Source organism: Terrapene carolina, unplaced genomic scaffold (genome assembly GCF_002925995.2).
Source record: "Terrapene carolina triunguis isolate 2854851 unplaced genomic scaffold, T_m_triunguis-2.0 Scaffold96, whole genome shotgun sequence".
Lineage (NCBI taxonomy): Eukaryota > Metazoa > Chordata > Testudines > Emydidae > Terrapene > Terrapene triunguis.
Window position 1 is genome coordinate 53,053,288 of NW_020664447.1, and position 27,782 is coordinate 53,081,069.

The window sequence follows — 27,782 nt, forward strand, 5'->3', positions numbered from 1 at the left end:
CTCCTCTGCATCACCACCTTAGATTTCCCTCAATTAACCCAAAGTTTTTTCTTTGCATCTTAGTGAAAACTTTTTCTAATTTAGTTTTGTTTCTAATTGCAAGTATACTCGGGTTATTGATATGCAAAAGGCTGATTCCTTGTTAATTAGTGTTCTTCCCCAAAATGCCTATGTTGGGATAACTTATGAGTAACTGAGAATGACTGTATAACATTAAACTTGTTTCTTTTAGGTGGTGAGTCTGCAGCAACACTGGAAGACATTCTGGTCTTTGCAACTGGTACCAGTTCTATCCCACCCATTGGTTTTGAGCCTGACCCCTCAGTTAAATTTCTGCCTATAAAATACCCTGTTGGAAACAGACAACTTAACTGCGTAGAACTTCCAATAACAAAGACATATGAGCAGTTTAAAAACAAAATGGACTTTGCTATCAGCAGTGCACTAAGACTAGAAGTAGAATAAATTTTTTTTGTTACTAAAGTCGATGTCGCAAATTCAGTTTTTCTGTTTGTGGGATGTTCCTTCTTGTGAGCTGCTATTACATTTCTGAGCATTGATACCCTCTTTTCCCATCTCAGTTTTCCCACACTGGTTTACAAAAATTGCTTTTGTTGTGTGTCCATAATATTGCTCTAGTTTGGAACTTACCAGATAGTTTAAGCCCAAATAGGATTTTTGTAATTGGTCATTTTAAGTTACAAAGCTGTTTTAAAAAGTTGTATTGGTTTAATGCATATGCTCACAAATCAAACTTGTTGGCAAAAAAAATAAATGGACACGTCACTAGATCAATAGGCTAAAAATACATTTAAATTTGGAAAGTCAGTAGTTCGTGTACTTGTGTGCTGAACTTTTGAAGATTATACTACAAGATATAGAAATTAAAATTGATATAAAGACATTTTCAGGCTAAAATTGGGTATGTAATATTTTTAATATCTCTTGAATCGTGTTCTTGTTGAAATCAGATTTTGCCCTTGACTTCAAGGGGAACTGACAGCATAACACTTAAAAACTGCCAATTTTGCTATAGATAAATATGCAAGTTTATAAGTATTTTCAGCACACTGTGCCCTATCAGTAGGTATAGGTAATGCTCTACACATGGAGGTAACATGATTTATCGAAGTCAAAGCAGGCACATTTTTAAGGGTGGTCAACTCTAGATTTTTATAATGTCTTTGAAACAGGCTATTACGTTGTGTCCTTGGAAAAATCAACCACAGTTCAGAACTAAATTTGCTTTCACTCTAAATTTCTTGATTCTTTGGGATTTAAATAAAATCTTTGTCATTTGCACATGGATTTTTATATATCAGTGTTACACTATAAATTGTTATACAGAGTCAAAGGAATAAATAAAATTCAGGAGTAAAAGATCTGAAAGTGTGACTCTAATAAGTGTTTTAAAAACTAAACACGAAATTGTTAGCCTTACAGCTATTTCTACAGTTTATTCCCACTATGCTAGTTAGAACAAGATGTTCACATTTTACTTAAACTGAATTCAGAGTAATTTTGATAATAGCTTGCACCATAATTTCTTATTATCATTTATCCTGATCCTTGTCCCAAAATTCTGTTGCAATCAAGGTCCAGCACTTCCTTTTTATGCCCTTATGCTAAACACCATTTCATTCTCAACTGTTACTGCCTTTTGAACAGCATCAGCTACAGTAGGTACATTTAACAAACTTAATATTTGCAATTCTACAGTAATTATGGTACCATTTGCTTCTCAAAGATACCGCAGTGGCCATGGATATCTGGATCAATTAATGTTTAGTTTTTATTGAGATGCACTGTAGCTCATTCATAATTAAGGTAGTACAGGAAACATTTTGATGTTATTAATTTTAAAGATTTTTTTTAATTTAGAGGGGGATGGAGATGAGTTACTTGATGATGTATCTATACAGAAATCTCCTATTGGAGAGAAATAAGATTGTATACTTTGATTTTTTTACACTTTTGATATTTCTCTTAAAAGCTGTTTTGTTAGTATTCAATTGTAGATTGAGCTTATTCTTATTCGATTGCTCTTTGTTACTTAACTAGATTAATAGGAAAAAATCACAGCTATCTACTCTATATCTCAAACAAAGGCCATCTTATTTATAATTCCACATGGACTCTTAACTATTCAGATTCCTTGAAAGATTAAAAAAATAAAATATTAGCCACTTAGAAGCAAGTTTACTAATAGATTACAGGCAAGATTCACCACTTTGTGTTTAAAGACAAACTAACTAAAACCCAATCCCCCTACATCCTCCTCCCTCCCTCCCCCCCGCCCCCCAAAAAATCCTGCACAAATACTCATATAGTCCAAAGGAACTCTTTGTGGGAAAGAAACTCCTGTTAGTGATGCAATGGATGGATAGATTTTAAAGAAATCTCAGCTAATGCAGTTTTTTCAAACTGACTGGAGATTTTTTTCTTTTTTTTTTTTTTCTTTTTTTAATGATTAGTTGCATGCTTTCTCTATTTTCAGTTACTAAACTGCATTCAGATGTATAAAAATGTATAATACTTCGTAACTCTCTTTAGTTCATGTACACTATTGTAGCTGCCACTGGAATGTTCTGCAAGTATGAATGGAATTTGAGGTGGTCCATGAGACACTCTGTTAAAATTTGGCACATTATGAAAAACTTTGAGAATTCTCAGATTCAGGCTCAGATTGTCTTATTTAAACATTTAAGATAGCTGAAAAGTATTTTAATGACTGGTACAATTTATCTGTTAAGCCATAAAAAAAACTTTTCTCTGGATTTTTGCAACTACTACAGTGCTTTTTTCAAGCATTTCTCCCTGAATTGTCTTTTTCCATTGTTCAAACTACAAACCATATCTGTCAGGAAATGTCTGGAGAGTGTGTAGTTTTTAATTTTACATCTCAGAATCTCTGAAAATGTCTGAAGTATAGACATTTATTTGTATTTTTCCACGCCATTATTTCTTTAACTACTTTGAAAGTAGTCTCCCTTTCTTCAACATTTAAAACGCATAATGAGGTAGGTCAGGATCTTACTCTGGTTGTGGGCCAAAAGGCTGGTAGACTCTCTTTTTGAAACAAAACTGATTGTATCTCCGAGTTCCACTGACTAGTTATTAGAAAATGTTATTCCATTTGTTCTGCTATTGTACACGCAATGTTCTTGATTTTAATTCTCGTGTTTTCTCAAGAAACTGTTCCATGTGTTCTTTCTGTCCATTATTCTGAGGATCTCCGCTCTGGAGATACTTTTTATACTATTGCTTGACTTCAGAAATGTCTACTACCATTATAATGAAGGCCCATGTGCTCTGGTAAGTCTTACCTAACTTTCATGGCAAAGGTTTCTGTTTTCTGTGGTGCTCCACTGCTCAGAATTCTGCAGCAGACTCATATACTTACGTTGAACTAAATGAGAAAATTAATGCAGCAGCTAGTGCAACATTCTTTGTTAATTTGTTGCTTAATTTGAGGTTTCACTTATTTTGTGGTGTGCTGCATATTTTTTTGACTAGAAGCATGTAACTTGTGGATGTAATGTGCGGGAGAGCTGGTGGTTTTGGCAAAAGAACAACTGTTGGGCCTTAGGCACTTCAGAAGGCACAGGAAGAGTAAAATCAATGTTGACATTTAAATGTTAGATTTTGGAGTTGACCTCAAATTGAGATGAATGGAAACAGTACACATCTGACCTTTTTGGGTGCTATTGTTTCAACTTTTCTGCTGATTTAAGACAACAGTTAATTTGTTTATTTCTGGGGAACGTTTAGAAGACTATCTTGACAACTAAAAAAACAAGACATTTTCATTATGGTTTAAATTTAGATTCTGCTGCACAATTGTGTGGCAAAAGGTGGAATCTTTAGAGAATTCTACAACTTTAGAATACTCAGGGCCCTGAATATAGCTTTGAAAGATCTTAACTTCTTTAGTTTTGAAAGTCTCATAGTGGTTTGTGTTCTCATTCCTGGACTATAACTTTGCAAAGTTGGTAAAGAATATCTCCTTTCTTGTAGCATGTGTTTTGCTTCAGTTAGGCATTCTAAACTAAATTAATCCTTGCTGCAACTCCAGTATCATCCTGAGAACTAAAACAGAGATTAATTTGGCCCTTACTGCTTATTTCTCAGCATCTGTCATGGACATAACATTCTTACATTGTTTGTAATTTTCAATGTCATTCCTCCTCATATTCTCAAAATATAAGTAGCTTTACTATATTTAGAAATAAAACTCTTTCATTAGAAAGTTGAGGTGTAGAAATAGTGAGCAACTTATGTTACTATGTCAATCAACTGCTAGAATTAAAATTTTAATGTATATAACACATTAAAATTGAATATGCTCAGGTAATTTTGCCATTTTACAAAAAATAAATATACAATTGAAGCAAAACTAGGAGTTAGGAAAGCTGCTTATTTCAATCTCCAGTATTAACAAGAGTGTTATCTGTTAAACATACAATATAATGGCTTCTTACTACACGATTTGTATAATAAACATACCTTTGATAAGATTCGTGATTAAGATCAGAAGAGGGACCATCATGGTCATCTAGTCTCACCTTCATACACAGGCCATAGAACCTTACCCAGTAACTTCTGTGTCAAGCTCATAACTTCTGTTTGAGGTCTGCCATATTTTGTAAACAATTTATTATTTGTTTTTCATGGAAACTTTATTACAAATAATCTTATATTTTAAAAATCTAGTATTAATCTTGCAGTTTTGAAGTTTGTGGATCTACATTTTTAAAACTAGGAATAGTCAAAGTCAAATAAGATGGCTGAGAGGAAGTCTTGCCAAAAAAATCTGTCTGGTGTCTTTTTTTTTTTTATTAAGTGTTATTAGCTAAATATATTCAGAGTGAGAAGTAACCAACCTTATGTTCTACTTCAGGCTCTACAGCATTAAGTGTAATGCAAATCTTTAACAAACTAGGTTTACAGTTCTTCATTAAATAGCTTCCTTGCACTAGGGTATACATACACAGAGTTTAGTATTTAAAGAGGAGTGTTTAAAATATGCACAGCAGAAAATGGAAAATTGTCATTAATCCAACTCCTCCAATTCTGTGGCTTATACTTTTTTTTAAAGTGCCAGTTGATATAAACTAGTATTTTTTCCTCAAATAGGGAAGCGATAAATTAAATAAACTTCTGAAGCTGCAAAATATATTTTATTTTAGAGTAGCTTTGTTTCACTTTATCAGCTATATAGTAAAGGATTTAAAATTGTGTTATTATGTTATTGGTTTAACATAAGGGAGTTACCAATTCCATAAAAGCAAAATGGGAATCAAAGACTAGTTTATGAAAAGTAGCATGTTATATATTTTGGTTTGCTAAAAGAAAATGAATAGAATATCTGAATTGTGGAAGTATTAATGTTCTCTGGTAAAAAGTGCAGCATTTAGCATTTTATGTAACAAAGCGAATGTTTAGAAAAACTAACATCCGTTATGTATAATAATATGTATTATGGAACTTGCAATTTTGTAAATATTTTGGCTTTGGTTTTTGCCATAGCTGTGGGGTACAATGCCTGAAATCTGTTGCAGCTTCAAGTAACATACTTAACAGCTATAATATGTCAGTGTTGCTCCATGAAGTAAATATATTAATTGTGGGAGACAACTGTCATGTGTATAAAATGTTTGAAGTGCAATAAAGTAACTAATGATTCAGTTATTAAGCAGTTGTATTAAATGTGTATTTTCTTCAAAAGCAGTTGAACTTCATTTTTTCATTTTGAAAATGTCTTGGTTGTGGCATTTATGTAGCATCCATCACATAATAAGTACCATACTAATAGGCACAGGGTGGAATTTCTGAAAGTGCCTAAGGCCTAGATGTTCAAAGGTATTTAGGCACCTAACTCCCATTGAGCACAAGTCCCATTAACTTGCAGTCCTTAAGTCCTGTAGGCTTTTTAATATCCACCCGCATTCCCTGACCTGACCGGGCTATCTTCCTTTGTTATGTCCCTGCATCATTCAGACTCGCTTTCTCCCCATTTCGTCCAGCATGCCATTGATTTTAAATATTCAGTGAACATAAGAACGGCCATACTGGGTCAGACCAAAAGTCCATCTAGCATAGTAGTATACTCTCTTCGGACAGTGGTCAATGCCAGGTGCCTCAGAGAAAATGAACAGAAGTGGTAATCATCAAGTGACACCATCCCTGCCCATCCTGGCTAATAGCCATTGAATACATTTAATTTCATGAATACACTCTAATTAAAAATTAACTACTGTTTAATTAGTAGATCAAAAGCAAAGGTGACAAACCATTCAAGAAATGCATCACCTTGGAGATATCCTTGCTCATCTAACTTAATTTGCATAAAATAGGTTTGACAGAACCATGTATTTGAGTGTTTGAAGCTTTCTTTGTTAGGTGTCAGTTGTGTCCACTGCTAATAGTGTTTTTATAACTGCTCATAAAGTATGTCAGCCCAATTAGACATAGACTTAAGCAACTGTACAATGGACTGACAAGCCATTGCTTAACCAAGGTGATGTTCTAATAAATAGGAAGCAGAATTGTACTTCGTGCATTTGGGTAGGGTTACCATTTTTTAAAATAACAAAAAGAGGACACTCCAAGGGGCCCCGCCCTGCCACAACTCCGCCCCCTACCCTGACCCCACCCAACTCCACCCCTTTCCCAAAGTCTCCGCCCCTCCCCTGAAAGCTCCGCCCCTGCTCTTCCCCTTCCCCTGCTTCCCGCGAATCAAATGTTCGCGGGAAGCCTGAAACAGGGAGGCAGGCAGCAGGTAAGCTAGGGCGGGGGGTCACGAGGAGGCGCAGCCCAGTCCGGCCCCCTGGCCGAGCGGCTCGGGCCCGGCTCAGCTCAGGCACTGGGGCGCCAGCCCCAGTTCCAGCCGAGCGCACCAGCCCCGGCCCGCCCTGGCGGTTCCAGCTCGGCTCGGGTCCTGGGGCACCGGCCCCGGCCGAGCAGCTCCAGCCCTGGCGGCTCCAGCCAGGCTCAGCTTGGGCCCTGGGGCACCAGCCCTGGCCCCGGCGCTTCCAGCTCGGCTCGGGCTCCGGGGACCCAGCCGAGCGGCTCTGGCCCCGGTGGCTCCGGCCCGGCTCGGCTCGGGCCCTGGGGCGAGAGCCCCGGCCCGCCCCGGCGGTTCCAGCTCGGCTCGGGCCCCGGGATACGGGGCACCGGCCCTGGTTCTGGCCGAGCGCGCTGCGGCTCCGGCCCGGCTCAGCTCGGGCCCTGGGGCGCTGGCCCCGGTTCCGGCCGAGCGCCCCAGCCCCGGCGGCTCCAGCTCGGCTCGGACCCCAGGATACGGGCCACCGGCCCTGGTTCCGGCCGAGCGCGCTGGCCCTGGCCGAGCGGCTCCAGCCCGCCCCGGCCCAAGCTGCTCCAGCTCGACTCGGGCCCTGGGGCATGGGCACCGGCCCCAGCGCGGATCCAAGCCCCGTGACCCCTCCCTATTTTCCCGGACATGTCCGGCTTTTTGGAATTTCCCCCCGGACGGGGCTTTGACGACCAAAAAGCCGGACATGTCTGGGAAAATCTGGACGTATGGTAACCCTACATTTGGGGATACCGGGATGACTTACAAAAGAGGGCAGCTAAAGGAGTCTTGCAGACTGCTTTCCTAATACAGCTAGGCTAACAACTAATTTCACAGTAGCTATGGGTGAAATATAAAATGTTAAAAGAGCATTCTTTTTGAAGAATCCAAGATAGGTAGTGTCAAGTATCAGGGGGTAGCTGTGTTAGTCTGTATCTACAAAAACAACAAGGAGTCTGGTGGCACCTTAAAGACTAACAGATTTATTTGGGCATAAGCTTTCGTGGGTAGAAACCTCAATGCGTTCACATAACTTTTCGTTCCTTTCGTCCATGGTGTGTCTTATCCTCTGCGTACGCGCCCATAGGCTATTTTCCCCTATACACGCTATTATTACCCCCTAATTTTACTGCTTCCCCGTAACCGGGATGGAGTATTGGACCCTGGAATTGGTCATTTCTATTCATGGCTTTCACACCGGTTCCTACACAATCCGTCGTTATTCAACAGGCGCAGGCTCTCCGCTCTATGCTAAGGGCAGGTGCGGTTTCTTTTCATTAGAAAAGGGGGCTCCAGGCTAAGAGCCAGGACGGCTTAGAGCGGGGCAGCTCTCCGCGTTAAGGAGGTGAAATAAACAAATCCCCTGCAGTGAAACGAACAGAGCCGCTCCCCGCGCACGCCGGCTGTGGGTCAGCATCGCCAACCTCCTCCCCCGGCTCAGCTCCCGTCTCCACCCCGCCTCCCCGACCAGTGCTCAGGGGCGTGGCCAGGCGGTGAGGGCGGGGCCAGGCGGAGGGTACTGAGGCTCCGCCCCCTCCCGACCTGCCTCCGAGTGCGGCGACGCGCCACGTCGCCCGGCTGGTGCGTCTGCGGAGGTGGGCGGGGCTGGCCGTGAAGATGGCGGCCGGTATCCGGGAGAAGCAGACGGGTGAGGCGCTCTTCCTTCTAGTCCCTGCCGGGCACCAGGAGGCTCGGCCCAAGGCCGTAGCCGTTCCTGTCCGGCGGCGCGAGCAGGGGACTTGCGGCCCCCGGCCGGCCGGTAGCTGTGGCTGTAGGGAGACGTGTAGCGGCCGGTAGCTGTGGCTGGGGGAGCGGGGGATTCACACACTCCTCCCGCGGGGAAAGGGGTGGCAGCGCGGGGCTTGCCACAAGCGGGGCCCGCCCCCAGGTCCGGGCATTACTTGTTTGTAGGTGGGGCTGTGAAGCCTGGCGCCCCCCGGGGGGCCGCTGCCGTGCCAGCTGTGTAACGCTGGTTTCGGGGGGCTCTCGCCTGACCTCGCCCAGGGGCCCCAGCCGCCGCCCCTCTGCTGTCCGCCACCTCCTCAGTTCCTGTTACCCCAGCGCACCACGGAGCTCGGCCTGCCCCTGATCCGCTGTCCCAAGAGTGGCCTCAACTCTGCCGCGGATTGGAGCTCACCTAGGTGGTACTGTTAGTTCCCAGCGAGTACGGTGGCTGGAAATGGTTAAGAATGGGCTTTCCTGGACCGTTAATGTGACAGAAGAAGACTATACTGCAGAGACTTTTCTGAAATGTAAATAAAATCATAATTGCAGAGAGCCAAGAGCACCAAAATCGCCAGGCTTTGGCCTTGCTGTTGCAGACTATGTAGACTAATGAATGGGTGAGATGGCACAAATTATGGGAAAGAAGGTGGTTGGTAGGTTACGTTTGCTGTCTTCTGGAAACAGTTTATCTTTGTTGTGACTGTATGTGACCAGAGCAGACAAAATATGGTTTGATGTCAGAAGAACACATTTTTCTTGCATGAATTTGCTGTTAGGATTAAACAAAAGACATAGGAGGCATGAGAGTCCTGGAAAGTCAAGGAGGTAGAAAACGTGAGTCTTAAAACTAGGATGAACATTAGAGGGAACTACTATTGACAATAGGGCTAATTAATCAACCTTTTCTTAGACATTAATGTCTCTGTGATGTGCACTTCTACACTTTACCCTTGTGCATTTTCCTTTTTTCTGGTCTTAATTCATCAACAAGACTTTTTAGTCAATTTTCATTCTGTAACTTCTCAAAACTGAGCAACAGTAATAATACTGAAGTTTCAATCATTTGTAGTTATTTAACCATATATATAAATGAGGGAAAATCGAATGAGTAATCCAGGTTTGTAGAGCCTTGAGCCATCTGTTGGAAGGTACTGTTAGAACGGGAAGCATGTTGCATCATAATCCTGTTTATTTCTTTTCCTTGCTGGTGATTTCACCAAAACCTTGGTGCATCTTCTGGTCATCTCTCATCTTGACAATTGCAATAGTTGCTTTTCAGGTATCCTGGACTCACATTGGTGTCCTGTGAGTTTATTCAACACGTTTTTTCTAAAATCATCCTCCTTGTTTTCTATGCTAACCATCTCAACCTACTTACTGTAGCCTATACAGGAATTCAAGATCTCCTTCAGTCCTTGTTATTCCCTTTCTGTGCCTTAATCTCTTCTCCTATTTTATCCCTTCAACCAGTACCTACTCTAGTGCAGTTTGATATTCTTTAATTTCCTTAAACTACAAGCAATTCCATCCTTCAATGCTGCTTTATTTAGTTGTCATCCTTGATCCATTTTGCTGTACAACCACCTCCTCCTCCTCCCGCATTTCTCCTCATTACTCATTTATTTCAGTCGGTGTCACTAAACTCCACGTTTTCTTCTGCTCTGGATACAATCCATGAATCCTCATTAATTTCTTGTAAAAATCCAGAGCAACTAAAAAGATGCATCAGAATACACTTTATGAACTTTGAGTGGTGTAATCTTCATCTCCCAGTATCCCTGCCTACTGTTTGATATTTCTCAATGTGGTCAGTCTTAATTTAGATTGTAGACTCCTCAGAGAAGTTACCTGTAACTTATTAATAGGGCCCTACTAAATTCAGGGTCCATTTTGGTCAATATCACGGCTATAGGATTTGAAAATTAGTCAGTTTCATGATTTCAGATGTTTGCAGCCACAGGAGGTTCCCGGAGGTGGGTCTTATTGCCCCCGTGCTGCTGGGAGCACCCTAGCCGGGGTCTCCTAGCTGATAGTCCTGGCCAGGCTGGGGAGGGACAGGACTTATTCTTCCCCTGCATGGCCACTCTCGGGGGGAGGGAGATCAGACCCACCTCCGGGTACCTCCCCCGGCTGCAGGGCACTCCTAGCAGTACAGGGGAGACCAGACCCACATCCAGCAACCTCCTGTGGCTGCAGGAAGCTCCGGGGCTGCTGAGGTAGTAATATTTATTTATTTTTTTATTTTTTCTGTCCACATTTTTGTGGGGCTCCAGCAGAAATGGTAAAAAGAGTGCCTCTGCCCACATAATCTTCAGCATTCTTTTGGTATTTTCAGATTTATTTTAGTATACCCTTGTTGGAATGACACATCACATATTAAAATTTGATTTGTTGCTTGAGTCAGAAATTAAGCATTTTTCAATACATACATGTATTTTAATTCTAAACTTCAGTAATTTATGAATATCTTCTTTCCTTTGACTATCCAATCTTCCATCTTCTAAAATCCACTCACAGTATTTAACTTGCTCATCACCTGTAGAGTGAATTCCAGACTGCATGCTGTGTGAAATATTTCCTTTTTATTAGTTCTAAATTTACCTGCCATAACTTAACAATTACTACTTTTTCTTTAAAGGTGCACACATTCCAGTTGATATGGCTACTTCCACCTTTTCATGTTCTCTGTATATATAATTATCTTCTTTCTGTGTGTTCTATTCTATGCATCCGATGAAGTGGGCTGTAGCCCTTGAAAGCTTATGCTCAAATAAATTTCTTAGTCTCTAAGGTGCGTACTGCTGTTCTTTTTGCACATTCCAGTGTGCTCCCACTTTTCAATATGGCAGTGCCCACCACCTGTTTGTGAATTACTGTAGTCTGCCTTGATTATCTTAAGAAACTTTTTGGCCCTTATGTTTGGTGTTCTTCCTGCTATATAAAATGCTAGAAAGGTAACTTTCCTTGTTAAAAGATGGAAACTTGCTAAGAGATTGGGGAAGCCATAGATCTAATGGACAGAGCTGAGCTGAGTTGTGTGAACCATTCTGGCAGCTGTTCTAATTAACAAAATTCTCATGAGGCTACAATTTGTCCCAGTGATAGGAAGAAGAGATTCTGTCTTCAGGTTTAAAAACTCTTTTTTCATTCTGTCAGCAATAGTTGAACTTCATAAATTCATGTTGAGATCTATTGTTCTTGACTTAACTCAAAGATTATATGGCTGGTGATGGGATACTTGATGGGGAGGTCTCTGAGTTACTACAGAGAATTCTTTCTCAGGTGTCTGGCTGGTCGGTCTTGCCCACATGCTCAGGTTCTAACTGATTGCTATATTTGGGGTTGGGAAGGAAATTTCCCCCAGGTCAGATTGGCAGAGACCCTGGGGTTTTTTTTTTTTTTTTTTTTTGCCTTCCTCTGCAGCATGGGGTACGGGTTACTTCCAGGTTTAAATTAGTGAAAATGGTGGATTCTTTGTAAGTGGAAGTCTTTAAATCATGATTTGAGGACTTCAGTAACTCAGGCTAGGTCTACACTACAGTGGGGGGTCGACCTAAGATACGCAACTTCAGCTACGTGAATAGCGTAGCTGAAGTGGCGTATTTTAGGTCGACTTACCTGGCTGTGAGGACGGCGGCAAGTTGACCGCTGCCGCGCCGCCGTCGACTCCGCTACCGCCTCTTGCCGCGGTGGATTTCCGGAGTCGACGGTAGAGCCATCAGAGATCGATTTTATCTTCACTAGACGCGGTAAGTCGATCCCCGATAGACCGATTGCTACCCGCCGGATCGGCGGGTAGTGAAGACGTACCCTCAGCCAGGAGTGGGTGGGTGAGGTTCTGTGGCCTATAATGTGCATGAGGTCATACTAGATGATCATGATGGTCCCTTCTGACCTTAAAGTCTATGGAAAAAAGGAATAAAAATTGTCGTCTTGCTTTGGACCTTTGGCAAAAACCAATACTGAACTAAATTACAAAAGCATCTTTTGTCCTTGGAAACATATTTGGTCTCAAAGGTTATCAAGGAAAAAAGCAAAACTAACGTAGTAATTATATGTTTTTATCGCACTATTTTTCAGTGGCCTTGAAGCGTATGTTGAATTTTAATCTTCCCCCTATTAAAAACAGCACAGGAGAACCTGTATGGAAGGTAAGAGAAACTACTTGACTTATTCTAAAAGGCATCCTTATAGCATGTCCAAAAGTTTAGATTATCAGATTTTAATCAATTGGAGGTAAAAATCTGGCAACTGTTAGGTAAACATCAGACCAAGTGTTTATGGTATATTTTAGTAGTAACCTGCAATTTCTGACAATTTGTCCGGCTTTGAGAAAATTAACATTTTATAAGCACTTTATCTTTCCATTGGGCTGACGCTTTTTTAATTATTAAAATAGTTTAATTTCTTTACACTTGAAAACAAACCATAGTATTGGCGCAAAAGAGTAGAATTGGGTGTGAGGTAGTAACAAATCATTGAAAGTGTATACGTTTCCTTTTAAAAAGTTTTTGTTTTAATCTAGACACTTGGTTGCGCATAGTTTGATTACTTTCACCAATTATCTTCTGAAAATTTGTCATGAAAAAGTCACCTTTTTCAGGCCAAGTTTCCAGTGACATACATACAACCTAATTATGATGTGATGTATTTAGCCATTGTGCACAGGAAAAACTGAACAACTGTAGCAGACTGTGTAATTCTCTTTAAACAATGCCTAGCCTTTTCTCCTTTGTGTTGTCAATAGTGTTTGTGCTGTTCTTGTACTTAAATTCTTTTACTCTGTAAGGGTTTTTATCCTATGTATTATTCATATGGAGAATCGCACATTCTGGTTGATGGAAAAGATACGTGTTTAAAAGTACAGCATCTTAAAGAAGCAATGCCTAACTGAAGTTCTAGGAAAACCTATTATATATTTTAAGTGAGAACCTGAGAAGAAACTAAGTGGAAGAAACTTAGGGCCTATTGGGGTCCAGTGACAAAGACTCATTTGTGATATGTGGGCAAGCACTGGCAAAAATTCAGAATGAAATAGGTAGAAATGGGAAAGAGAAAGGAATTCAAAGGAAGAAACTGAATTTTTAAAGTAGTAAATCTAGGGCAAGTGGTGCCCAAGATTCCTTCATTACTGTTCTTTCAAGATGGCATTCTGGAATAATTTTAATTCCCCCAAAATGATATTTTCCTTCTCTTCTTCCACTCAGTCCTGTACCATCAGTTTTCTCTTTTTCAGATCAGAGGAGTTGACCTTTTTGCACTTCACAATAATTACTTTTCTGGAAGTAGAGCTTCTTGTTTGACTGACATGAAGCACTGATTCTGGCAAGATTTCTCCATCTTTCTTTTTTGCTCATTTTGTTCTTTTTCTGCTTTATTGTCTCTTAGTAAACAGTAATGATAGGAAGAACTTACAACATTTTAATAAAATTTTCATATTAAGAAATATTTTAACATTTTCATCTTACGTTTTATAGGTTCTCATTTATGACAGATTTGGCCAAGATATCATCTCTCCTTTGCTGTCAGTGAAAGAGCTGAGAGACATGGGCATCACCTTGCATCTGTGAGTACTTTGTGCCTACATTTGTTAGTTATATCTGTTTACTTATACTTCAAACCATGTATCAACAACTCCAGTTGTTTATATTCTGAAAAATCACATACAAAGTCTTTTGAATCAGTACACAAAATCCAAAGGTGCTTTTACAAATTTAACTGAAGATTCTGTTCTTACCCCTGCCCAAAATCCAGTAGGAGTATTGTGGCTAAAGGATGGGTAAAGTTATCAAACTAATCAGAAGAATTTCCTACACAGTGGAAGATGAGGGACTTCCTCTCAAATAAATAAATTAAAATAAAATAACCCAGTATTCTTCTTCAAGTATTTATCCACCTTGATCCCACTATGAGTTTGCATGTTCATGAGAGAGGATTTTTTTTGTCAAGGGCATGGTGAGGATGTATGTGCATCCTATGTGCCCTTGCATTTCCTTCTGGCCCCCATAAAGGGCTGAGTGGGCCCAACCACCTCTCAGTTCCTTCTTATCCTTCAGAGAGACAGAACTTAACAATATCCACCTGCTACCCTGGAGCTCTCAACTGTTAATTTAGGGTTAGTGTTCATCTAGCAAGTAATTTTTTTTATTTTTGAAATAATTGACCATTGTGTGTGTGTGTGGTGATATTGCTGAAATCAAGCTTCATAAGACATAAAGACGAATTCTAGAAAATTGGATGTGCAGGAAGTCATACTAAACATTTTATTTTCTGATGTTCATAGTATTGAGTGAATGGGAAGAGAAGCAACAGTAACTGGAAAGGCAACTTAGTTTTGATTTTCCCTTAGGCTTTTGCATTCTGATCGAGATCCTATTCCAGATGTTCCAGCAGTATACTTTGTAATGCCAACAGAAGAAAATATTGACAGAATGTGCCAGGTAACTACTTTGCACACTTAATGTTTGAAATAGTAGTCTATATCTAATTCATGTGAGTTTATGAATGCACCTTTTCCCAAATTTTAAAATACTGCATGTATTAATCTATATTTGCCACAAAAAGGAATTGTCTTATAAAAAATATTTCTGTATCCAAACTGTAATTTGTGAAGCTGATGTTTCCCAGAACTTTAAGAAAGAGCAATAGCCGGGAGGGGGAATGTAGTTGTGGGAAGAGGGTGATTTGAACATAGGCATCCTTGCTGGTTATGCTCTGTGGTGCAGTCTGTATTTGGGTAGAATAGTAGAGACATACGCATTGTTGAATAGCTTTAGTTTCATTTCCTTGCTTTTGATGTTTTGTGTTAAGTATGTTGTGTCCAGTGTTGGAATTATTATTTATGAATATTAATAATACAGGGCACCACCAGACATTACCACATAAATTCCTTTATTAAGTCCAAAGGCCAGATGATAGTTGTGTGATTGCTTTAAATGTGCCTAAAAACCCCCCTAAATAATAAGCAATGTACTACACCCAATACAGTAACACACATCTGTAAGCATCTGATCAATTATAGTCACAGATGGACCAAACCAGAGAATAGTCCTTTCATCCTGATTTGTTCCAGCATGATTGGAGTGGTTCTGATGATGAACCTTCAGATTCATGGCTCTTTATACACTTCAGCTAACTTGCTAGTTTGAGCAAAAACCTGTTTGAAGCAGTTTATCATTGGTGCTGTCCTTCCTCCAAAGCCTTCCTTTCTTACCTCCTCCCCTTCCTTGCTTACCTGCAGAACAATGGGAAAGTTTGTGCTTGCTTCTTTTAAGACAGTTTTTCTTTGTCTTGTTACTGCAGCCTTTTGTTTTATTAATTACTTTTTGAACCATGCATTCTTCGCACATTACATTCTGGTCTTATAACTTCTTATTCTCACCATCTTCCTTTATTTGATGATTAGGGCCTTTTCCTACAAACCAGCAAATATATTATTTTCTTAACCAAACTTAAGATAACTTTACTTCTTTAATTTCCTAACTATCCCTGCATCTTGCAACCTCAGTTAATATGCAATACAATGTTTTTCTGTATCAACAGTCCTCTACGCACACCAGAATAATTTAATTTCAATGATAACTAGAACAATAGATAATAAAAATTCTCAGATTTTTAAGAAGTATCTTCATTTTTAGCTAGATGTTCTTTAGTACCTATTGAGAGTAAAAGCTATTAATTTTTGCTTTCAGGATCTTCGAAATCAGCTTTATGAATCGTATTATTTAAATTTTATTTCTGCCATTTCAAGAAGCAAACTGGAAGATATTGCAAATGCTGCCTTAGGGGCTAGTGCAGTAACACAAGTAGCGAAGGTAAGAAATTTCTGAAGGCTATGATATTAAAGGTCCTTCACTTTTAAAAACTGCATTTTTTAATGTTTCACAAAGCATTTAACATTAAAATAGTAATGAAATATAAATGTTCATTTCATTTGGTCTGACCTAATGCCATATATCCTTTTAGCTTCATTTTTCTGCTCCCAAAGTGACATAAATAACTTGTGATTGCAATCTTTGTTGGAAACAGAGAATGTACAACTGGAATGGACAGACAATCCATGCACAAGTTATATTTAAAATTATCTGCTAAATTATAAAAAAGGAGGAAACTTAGAGTAAAGATTGACGTAAAGCAAACATATCAAAGTTGTATATTTCTGAATAACTCTTTTCATATTTCAGATCACATTATTCACTTTCTCTCCTTATTTTTATAGTTTACAGTTGGGGAGAGAGGAGCAGTTACCAAATTTTTAATTCAACTCAAATAAGAACTACTAGTTAAACTTTAATAGCCACATCCTCAGTTTGTGTAAATTGGTATATCTACGTTGGCTTCAGAGCTCAGACATCTGTTTCCTCCCTTTAATGCGTTACCTAGATATTTGTATTTTCCATTATTATTTTTCTGAACATAGGAATAAACAAAAAGTGTATTACAGCAAGCTCATGATAGGTTTAGGGCTATTTATTTATGAAATTATTTCATCATTTTGTGAAGATGAACATCTTTCAGTGCAGCCAGATTGAGTGCCATGCACCTCAACAAAAGGAAAAGCCAAATTTTTATAGCTTTTTATTAGTAGATTAGTGCCCTAGAAACATTTAATATTTGTTTATTCTTAATAGTTTTGAACAGCACCCGCTAAGATATTTCAGCTGTAGTTGTATCTTATTCAGTTTCTTTATTTGAATGTCAGACCTTATAAATTATGCTGTAGTTATAGATAGAAAGCTGGTATTGTTCAGGTTCAGATTAAAGCTATAACAAGTCATGAATATACGTTTAAGACAAGACAGCTTCACACTTTATTCACAGCATATTGTAATGATTATCATCATTAAGGCTAAGATTTTGTTACGGATATTTTTAGTCAAAGTCGTGGACAGGTCACGGGCAATAGTGAAAAATTCACAGAAGCCTGTGACCTGTCCCTGACTTTGATTAAAAATATCCGTAACAAAATGGGGAGCCTGGGCAGCTGCGCGTGGCTGGGAGCTCTAAGGGCCCCCACCACCTGTGGGGGCTTGGAGCTCCAGAGTCCCCCTCTGCTGGGGGCTTTGAGCTGTGGTGGCCCACAGCTGTGGGGGTTCCCCCTGCTGCCAGCAGCGGCCAGGAGCTCTGGGATCCCCCTTCAGCTGCCCAGGGTGGCCGGGAGCGGCGGGGGGTCAGTGGCTGGGGATCCTGCAGCTCCCAGCCAGCACTGACTCAAATCATGGAGGTCTTTGGAAGTCATGGATTCCGTGGATTCCATGACTAAATTGCAGCCTTAGTCATAAGAACTGCCATTCTGGGTCAGACCAATGGTCCATCTAGCCCAGTATCCGGTCTCTGATAGTTGCCAGTACCAGAACTTCAGAGGAGTGTACAGAACAGGGCAGTTGGAGTGATCCACCTGTCTTCCCCTCCTTGCTTGTCAAAGATTTAGGGTCATCCTAAGCATAGGGTTGCATCCCTGACTATCTTGGCTAATAGCCATTGGTGGAACTAAACTCCATGAAGTTATCTAATTCTTTTTTTGTCCCTTAATTTGTAGGTCTTTGATCAGTATCTCAATTTCATTACTTTGGAAGATGATATGTTTGTATTGTGTAATCAAAATAAGGAGCTCATCTCATATCGTGGTAGGTAAAATTTCATTTGTATAACATTTGTTACCATTGAATAGTTAAAATGTAAGCTTACTCTGAAGTCAAAACAATATCTAATAATGATCTCAAATGAGTTCTGTTCTGTAACTGAGGATTTCCAATTTAGCAGATATATAAATCTAAAATCTTTATCTGTTTTAAGGCCAAAAGAGATGTCTATGATGAGTTAATCTGACTTCACAAGAATTAACTAGAAGTGGGGTTCAAAACTGTTCAGATACATGTTAATAGGATCTTAAATCCAGCAAGCTCCCTCCAACTGAGCCCTGTCCTGTCTTCTTCTCCCCCCCTCCCTCCCCCTCCCCTCCCGCCACTCTGTGGAAATGGGGTAAAGGACTAGGGGGAGGAGGGAGCAGCTCCAAGGCAGAGGGCAGGAGCAGCATGTGGCAGTGGGGGGAGGGACAGCTGAACTGCCTGGCAATTGATAGCCTGCTGGGCGGCTGCCGCACAGGGAACTTAGGGGAGCTGATAGGGGGGTTGTCCATCCCCCCTGGTTCCAAGCCCCCACCAGGTAGCTCCAACGGGCTGCTCTTCCTGCAAGCAGTGGACAAAGCAGGTGGCTGCCAAACAACGTTATCAGGGAGCATTGCACAACTTTAAATGAGCACATTCTCTAATTGATCAGCAACGAAACAACGTTAACTGGGACGACTTTAAGTGAGGAGTTACTGTATATGTTTTTTTAGTGGCAGAAGAGAATTGTCTTAAATGTAGACATTTTTTAAGAATATTGAACATTTCTAAAAAAAAATCTACTACAGAGGTTTTCTGTATAGGTTTGTATACACTCACAGGGCTTATTTACACATGGAGTTATTCAGGAACAGGTATTCTTGAATAACTCCTTGTATAGACACTCTTATTCCAGAATCCAGTGAGTTGGAACCAGCTTAGAAATTGGCTAACAAGTCAGTTTTTAGAGTCACTCTTCATTAGTTTTGTGCATGTGTGCGTGCTGCATATTTATTCAAGTATTAGTCATGGAGAACATAACTTCTTGAACAGAAGCACCTAAAAGTCTGAGGTGCAGATGTTTGATCCTTGCTTTTTTCCTTGTACCAGCGATCTATTAAGGTGGCTGGAAGATCAGAGAGAGGATAGTTTTCTAATTATGACAGGAGTCCTTTGGGTCGTCTAAGCAATGACCAGTCATTACATACTTTTTCCCCTATCAACTTGTTAGAATGGGTCCACCCAATTTTTTGCTTGATTTCTAAACAAATACGTTTTTCAAAATTCAAATGCTGTAATATTCTGTAGATTTCTATTAAGATATTATGAACATAGAGCAGGGTTCCCAAACTTGGTTCGCGGCTTGTTCAGGGTAAGCCCCTGGCGGGCCGCGAGACTCTGTTTACCTGAGCATCCGCAGGTATGGCCGCTCGCAGCTCCCAGTGGCTGCGGTTTGCCATTTCCAGCCATTGGGAGCTGCGGGAAACGGCGTGAGCCGGGCCACCGCTTCCCGCAGCTCCCATTGGCCGGGAACGGCAAATCGCGGCCACTGGGAGCTGCAAGCAGCCGTACCTGCGGACGCTCAGGTAAACAAAGCATCTCGCAGCCCACCAGGGGCTTTCCCTGAACAAGCCACGAACCAAGTTTGGGAACCCCTGAAATAGAGTAAACTAACTTCACAATCTTTTCCTGCCCCACCAAAAAAAAAGAAAATGTACACATAACCAGCTTAGGTTTGTTGTGCAAAATAATGATTGTTACCACAGTGTCCTAAATAAATAGAAGTTGGTAGTCAGGCTTGTCTAATAGACTGTTTATATTAGAACCAGAAATATTAGTTAAAGATAAAATGTATTACTGCTACAGTAGAGCAGCTAGAGGGAAGGTTTGTGTGTGTATCTCCCTATCTATATTATAAAATACTTTGGAATGATCCCTGGATCAGAAAATTGGCATGCAGATTGTCATTGATAGCAAAATGTTTTTTAAACCATTAATGGAGTAATTATTATATATATTACAGACCATTGAGTTTGGAACTTTCTTAATATATAAAATAACATTGTAATATCTGTACAGATACAGAATTTGTATTCTCTAGATAGCACAGTGTCTTCCACCTCAGGAAACTGGTTTCCAAGTGGACGTTAGTCCAAAATCACCACACACATTGTCTTGATTCTCTGTCTCCGCCCATAGCTGCGGTAGTAATAGGGTCAGGTCAGGGTTGACATGTATTGTAAGAGATGTGGAGGAAGATTGCACAACATTGGTTTTGATCTAACCAGTAAAACTAATTTCTTCATTTTTCCATTATTCGTGACTTTAAAAAATTAATTGGGAGCAGGAGTGGAAGCATTAAGTGGGGCCTTCATCACAGCTTTTTTACTTGGTCACTTCTTCAGTGTTGATGACTAAGAGTCACTGTTTGGCTGCCGTAGGAGATTTCCTCACTGAGAGTATTGTGTATTGTAGAGATTGCTTTAGACTGCAACTCCACTTTTTTTTCTTTATTTTACAATGTTTTAGCCATTAACAGACCAGATATAACGGACACTGAAATGGAGGCCATTATGGACACTGTGGTTGACAGTCTCTTCTGCTTTTTTGTTACACTTGGTAAGTTTACAAGTTCCAGTATATTTCTCAGTGCACTGTCCCTTCTAAGAGATCTACATTTTCAATTACATATTGTAAGTCTCTAAACTTCCACATATGCAGCCTGAGAGAGGAAGTAGGGTCAATGCAAGACACCTGGATTCTGTTTGATATGAAAGTTTTGGCCAGTCACTCGACCTGTGTGTTGCTCTGAAAACACTGTTGAATAGGCAGTAATTCCTACCTCATATAAGAGCGGAGTCACAGGCTAGGTCTACACTACAGCGGGGGTTCGACCTAAGATATGCAACTTCAGCTACGTGAATACCGTAGCTGAAGTTGCGTATTTTAGGTCGACTTACCTGGCTGTGAGGACGGGGGAAAGTCGACTGCTGCCGCGCTGCCGTCGACTCCGCTGCCGCCTCTTGCCGCGGTGGATTTCCGGAGTCGACGGCAGAGCGATCAGGGATCGATTTTTATCGTGTCTTCACTAGACGCGATAAGTCGATCCCAGAAAATCGATTGCCTGCCGCCGGACCCTCCGGTAAGTGTAGATGTACCCTTAACGTCTGAAAAATTTTGCTTTGAGATTCTTGGATGAAAGATGCTGTAGGAAAGGAAGTGCAAGGTGTTAGTTTAATATTTTTCACTGAAAACTGGATATTCTTTGAACTCAATCTCATAATTCACAACAACCTTTACCTTATTATTTTAGTCATGTCCTACACAGAGTTTGCGATTGTGAAGGTTATTGAAGAGGCTTTCCTAGACTACTGTAGATTTTTTTTTGAGCTATTTCTAAACCGCTCTGTTTGTCATAGTCATGACATCTGTGACACAAACCATGACTTTTAAGGTGGGTTTTTCAGAAGTGCTTATTGTTGGCATAAATCTTCTGGTGTTTAAGTCATCGGTAAAAATGCCCCTGCTTCAGTACTTCGTGCTGGAAACTGCTTAATTAGGAACAGAGCTGGGCGAATGCTGAACAATTTTGAAATTCCCACCCTTAATATTTTTCATAAAAGTTCATGGTCAGTAACACCATAACTAGCTTGGTCATGGAGTGTTTTTAATTTTATGAAAATATTAGTTAAATATTTTAAATAATTCATATTGTAAAATAAAGGATATGTTCCATGACGTCTCCTTTTCTTACGATAAAATTACTGTCATTTTTTGCCATGACAAACAACCAATCTTGATGACAACCAGCAAAATAAAATCTCTTATTCTTAGATTTTGAGAGATTGTCAGGGTTTTTGCTAATAAACAGAAGTTTTGTTAAATAGCATACAAGGTATTATCAATGTTTGTCATTAATGGCTGGATAACTGTCGAAGAAATTATTGAAAGGTGTACGTGTCCATTTTAATAACAACTCAGTGAGTAAAGTTTAACATGCTTAAAATTATAAATACTGAAGTGCTAAATTGACAGCTTTCAGATTTACTTCCCTTTTCACTGCCTAAAATTGTAACTTCTTGAGGAGGAGAGTTTAGCATCCCGTAGGGCGCTCAGAAATTAGAAGGATCCTTTGAACCTGTTGAATGCCTTAGTTTCTGTGGCAAGAAGTAAAGTGTATCTACGAAGCCCCTTGAATGTTCAGCGTTTCAACTTACATGTATTTAAAAATTCACTATGTGACAAGTGAAGCCTGAAATTCCAATGGAAAAATTTATTATTCCCCTGCATTGAGTTGCAACCCAGATCTTGCAGTATTGTGGTAATGGAAGAGACCCTATCAAAAGCAAAAATAACTAAGCAAATTTAATCTATTTGATTGTCTAATCAGAGAGAAATGAAAAAGTAAATAAACAGCATAAATAATGTAAATTAGATTTTAAAATTTCATAAGTTTTAATTAGGGCTGTAGGTTAATCGCAGTTAACTCGCACGATTAACTGAAAAAAATTGTGATTAATCGCACTGTTAAACAATAGAATACCAATTGAAATTTATTATATTTTTGGATGTTTTTCTACATTTTCAAATACGTTGATTTCAATTACAACACAGAATACAAAGTGTATAGTGCTCACTTTCGATTATTATTATTTTTATTACAAATATTTGCACTGTAAAAGTGATAGACATAGTATTTATCAATTCACCTCAGACAAGTAATGTAGTGCAATCTCTTTATCATGAAAGTGCAACTTACAAATGTAGATTTTGTTTTGTTATGTAACTGTTTTGTTTTTTGAGTGCAATGTAAAACTTCCGAGCCTACAAGTCCATTCAGTCCTAATTCTTGTTCAGCCAATCGCTAAGACAAATAAGTTTGTTTACATTTACGGGACATAATGCTGCTCGCTTCTTATTTACAATGTCACCTGAAAGTGAGAACAGCCATTCGTATGGCACTTTTGTAGCCGCCTTTGGAAGGTATTTAAGTGTCAGGTATGCTAAACATTCGTATGCCCCTTCGTGCTTCGGCCACCATTCCAGAGGACATGCTTCTATGCTGATGATGCTTGTTAAAAAAATTAATGCGTTAATTAAATTTGTGACTGAACTCATTGGGGGAGAATTGTATGTCTCCTGCTCTGTTTTACCCACATTCTGCCGTATATTTAATGTTATAGCAATCTCGGATGATGACCCAGCATGTGGTGTTCGTTTTAAGAACACTTTCACTGCAGATTTGACAAAACTCAAAGAAGGTACCAATGTGAGATTTCTAAAGATAGCTACAGCACTTGATCCAAGGTTTAAGAAGCTGAGAGGGATGAGGTGTGGAGCATGTTTTCAGAAGTCTTAAAAGAGAACACTCCTATGCGGAAACTACAAAACTGAACCACCAAAAAAGAAAATCAACCTTCTGTTGGTGTCATCTGACTCAGATGATGAAAATGAATATGCATCGGTCCGCACTGCTTTGGATCGCTATTGAGCAGAACCCATCATCGGCATGGACGCATGTCCTCTGAAAGGGTGGTTGAAGCATGAAGGGACATATGAATCTTTAATGCATCTGGCACATAAATATCTTGTGATGCCGGCTACAACAGTGCCATGGAAACACCTATTGTCACTTTCAGGTGACATTGTAAACGAGAAGCAAGCAGCATTATCTCCTACAAATGTAGGCAAACTTCTTTGAGCGATTGGCTGAACAAGAAGTAGGATGGAGTGGACTTGTAGGCTTTAAAGTTTTACAATGTTTTATTTTTGAGTGCAGTTATATTTTTGTACATAATTCTACATTTGTAAGTTCAACTTTTATGTTAAAGAGATTGCACTACATTATTTGTATTAGATAAATTGAAAAATACCATTTCTTTTGTTTTTTACTGTGCAAATATTTGTAATAAAAAATAATATAAAGTGAACACTGTACACTTTGTATTCTGTGTAGTAATCGAAATCAGTATATTTGAAAATGTATAAAACATCCAAAAACATTTATATAAATGGTATTCTATTATTCTTTAACAGTGTGATTAATCACGCAATTAATTTTTTTAATAGTTTGACAACCCTACTTTTAATACCCGCATGTGGGATAGGTAAGAGAACTGGTTTTTTGAATATTTTAGCTGGCAATCCCTGTAACTCTCAATGTACTGCTAATATATATTTATAACATGATTTTAAGTATTTATCATTCTTACTGAGTTTTTATAATACTTTGTTTAAATGTATTGATATAAACCATTTTTTGTGATCTCATAGATAATGACTACTAGAGCCATACTTTATATACAGTTTAGACAGCGTGTTTTGAAAATTTGGCACCCCAAATCAGTTGCTTTAAAAAATAAAAACCACAGCTTTGCAGTATAATTATTTATGACCTGGAAATTATAATGTATCTTTTAATAGGAGCTATTCCTATAATCAGATGCTCAAGAGGAACTGCAGCAGAAATGGTGGCAGTGGTAAGAGTTTTAAACACTATTTAAATACAATGATTGTTTCAAATAAATCTCCTAATAGCATTTTATTTTTTATTTTTTACAACCCTGAACATTTAACATCTAACATCAAAGAGGAAATCTGAAAGAAAATGTCCAGGTTCTCGTTCCTGATATTGCTTCCACTGAGCCTCATTGTAGAAGTTGTGTGACTAGTCACACAAACACAGAATCTTTTGAAAGCAGGCTCTGATGGGTGGAGGTACACATGTCTCTCCAGCCCAAACAGTCCCTCATCTTTTCCTTTTCCACTAGACATAGCACCCTAGGCACGTATTCCTGCCTGCTGTGTCAGATGGTAGTTAGACTTGTGTAAATAATTGTAGATGTACTTTTTAGTTAATGGTTGTAGTTTTTAATGTGCTTGTTTGGATCTCCGGATCCCATCAGAATTTGTGCAATGATCATAGAGTGAAGTATTTTGGGGTATGTAGATTGGGAATGAGCTAATAGTAAGCAAAGGTAATTGGAGAATGAGTACAGTAGATGATTGCTTTGTTGATAAATATTTAGAGAGAGCCTCCTTCACTTAGAAGATTTGTCCCTTTAAGCTGATAAAACTTTAATTTCAGCTACAGTTATCCTTATCTAAATATGCCTTATATGACCTAATTAGACACATTATTATAAATAATGTTAAAATTATGTAGGTAAAATATTTTATCTGTATTTGGCTTGTGAAAAGTCTATGGAGAACTAATGACTAAAACAGCCTTTCAAAATCCAGCTAAGACAGGGCAATAGGAATCTTTCCCATGTGAATGGAAATAATAGCAGCTTCAACCTTAAAATATGACTGACCCAAATGTGCCAATGCAGCAGATGCTGGCATGGTGAGAACTGTTGTGGTATGCTGTCAGACCTATAGGATTCACTCTTCCTTAGTTTGACAACAGTGAGTGATGAAGCAGCTGCAATGACCTATGCTGAATTCTTTGGGCTTCCCATACCCTGAACATATAGAGAAAATGAACGGATCTTTTAGACTCTCCTTTCCTTTGGCCAGACCTTTTCCCTCATTACCTCCTTGACAGCTGAAGCCACCTCTGCAAGCCTGCTCCTGGAGCTGGCCCCAGATATCTGATGCCTCACTGCAGCAGTCTTCCCCTCAGGTCTACAAATGGGAACCTAGGTTACTTGGCTGCTTATATCTGTCTCCTCCTTGTAAAAACAAAAAAATCAATGGGGGGTAGGGAGGGAGAAAAGGAGAGATCCAAATAACTCCCAAAACAACAAAGGGAGCGTTGTAGAACTTCTGACTCCAGCTTGGAGACTGCCGGAAAGACTTTAAAACAAAACAAAACACTGTTGTTTTTAGTTACTTAGTCGATAGCACATCTGAAATGTTTCACAAGACTACAGCTTCAATTTTTTACCTCTTTAATGACATCAGATTAGAGATGTGATTTTTTTTTTCATAGACTATAAAATTAAATGGTAACTGAACTAGTTTTGTTTGCAAGATCCTAGAGAGAGTGATAGTAGATCCTTATACTCAGGCTGCTTAACATTTTCCGTTATAAAATATTCTTGTGATCTTATCAAAGAAAAGGTCTTGCACCTCCGTTATTTACAGCAGCAGACCTTTGATATTTGGCAAGGGGAAACAACCCTCAGACTAGAGAAGTGCCTCTTCTTTGTCCTATGAATTCCATTCAGCTATTTTTGAGAGAGAAACTTTAAGATCATCATTTCCCTTCTCTCACTTCCAGTCCTTAGGAAAACTTTTGGCAGAATGCCAAAACAATAACAATGTAAACAAAGTAGCAGATTGTAGTGGGAACACCTGCCATTTGAAAGCTGGGAAATGCCATATTTACAATTATCCGTGCAAACTTAATTCTTCTTGTGCATCTACATTATGATAGTCTTTAATTACATAATTACGTATTTTAATTACAAAAATAGTCCATTTTTCCCACAGGACCCTTGCCTCATTCCGTGCACAAGTTGGACGCAAAGGAGACAGAATTCAGTTTGCATGAGTAACCATAAATCCAGCATTATCTATCTTTCAAGTACTTGACTTTGAAACTTGCATGACTCTCTTCACTTTTTTTTAAACTAACTAATGTGTGCTTAGAGAGAGAGAGAGAGAGAGAGACACCCCTAAAGATGGACTTGGATTGTCTGGAAAATCAGGAATTTGCCCAGAACTGTCAAGGTAGCAATATGGCAAGTAAGAGAAACTGTGTCCAAAGTAAGTTAGTGTGACTTAAACAGTAGTATGAGAATTTGGAAAATTGTTGTCTTGACATCAGCAAAAGCTCATCTGTCTTAAACTTTGTCCATTGTACAAACTGGTTCAGAGAATCGCTAACCTCACCGGTGTGTAAAAAGATGCTTTACATTTTTTAGAAACTAGATAAGAAACTCCGAGAGAACCTAAGAGATGCCAGAAACAGTCTTTTCACAGGTGACACGCTTGGGGCTGGACAATTCAGGTAGTGTACTACAGTTATTTTGCATTATTTTTATATATTTATTGCAGTAACACTAAAAGGCCCCATTTGGCTTGGGACTCTTGAGCTAGACATTGTACCGACACGTGCAAAGACATGGTTCATGCCTGAGAGTAACTTGCTTTTATGAAGTCTTCATAAATATTAAGGAAAATAAATGTTAGTTCATATTAATAGAACAAAAACCCCATCAGATTAAATACTATGGGTAAACAGAATGTAGCCCCTAGATCCTGAGCTAAAAATGTTCATGTAATTAAAGAAGACCAACATTTCATTCAACTGTAGACCCAGAAAGATCCAGTATACTGCAAAAATATCTACTACAGTAACTCCCCACTTAACATCCTCTTGCTTAACGTTGTTTCGATCTTACGTCCCTGCTCAGTTACAGAACATGCTCCATTTAAAGTTGTGCAATGCTTTGCTGTAACGTCGTTTGGCTGCCTGCTTTGTCCAGGAGTTGGGGGGGGGGTGAGAAGAGGCAGGTTAAGGGTAAGGGTGGGCCAAGGGTTGAGCCTCCCTGCCTCGGTGCTTGCAGAGTAGGGGAAGCTGCCACTGCTGCTGCGCAACCAGGGCCGGCTCTGGCTTTTTTGCCGCCCCAAGCAAAAAACACCCCGCCGGCAGCAAGTGGGGGAGGGGAGGAAGAAAACAAACCTGC

At 39.5% G+C, this 27,782-nt stretch overlaps 2 protein-coding genes across 2 annotated transcripts in view; both read left to right on the top strand.

The window, feature by feature from the left end:
- G2E3 (G2/M-phase specific E3 ubiquitin protein ligase) overlaps positions 1 to 4,226 on the top strand; it is a 48,091-nt gene extending 43,865 nt beyond the window's left edge. The window contains exon 16 of the mRNA XM_029911508.1: positions 233 to 4,226. Within this exon, the coding sequence (XP_029767368.1) occupies positions 233 to 465 (233 nt within the window). The 3' untranslated portion in view covers positions 466 to 4,226. The remainder of the gene's footprint in view (positions 1 to 232) is intronic.
- Positions 4,227 to 8,404: 4,178 nt separating this feature from the next.
- SCFD1 (sec1 family domain containing 1) overlaps positions 8,405 to 27,782 on the top strand; it is a 148,590-nt gene continuing 129,212 nt past the window's right edge. Inside the window, exons 1-9 of the mRNA XM_024196058.3 lie at positions 8,405 to 8,462; positions 12,620 to 12,690; positions 14,017 to 14,105; positions 14,889 to 14,979; positions 16,231 to 16,353; positions 18,078 to 18,165; positions 20,674 to 20,763; positions 24,568 to 24,623; positions 27,018 to 27,103. Coding sequence (XP_024051826.2) covers positions 8,432 to 8,462; positions 12,620 to 12,690; positions 14,017 to 14,105; positions 14,889 to 14,979; positions 16,231 to 16,353; positions 18,078 to 18,165; positions 20,674 to 20,763; positions 24,568 to 24,623; positions 27,018 to 27,103 — 725 coding nt within the window. The 5' untranslated portion in view covers positions 8,405 to 8,431. The remainder of the gene's footprint in view (positions 8,463 to 12,619; positions 12,691 to 14,016; positions 14,106 to 14,888; positions 14,980 to 16,230; positions 16,354 to 18,077; positions 18,166 to 20,673; positions 20,764 to 24,567; positions 24,624 to 27,017; positions 27,104 to 27,782) is intronic.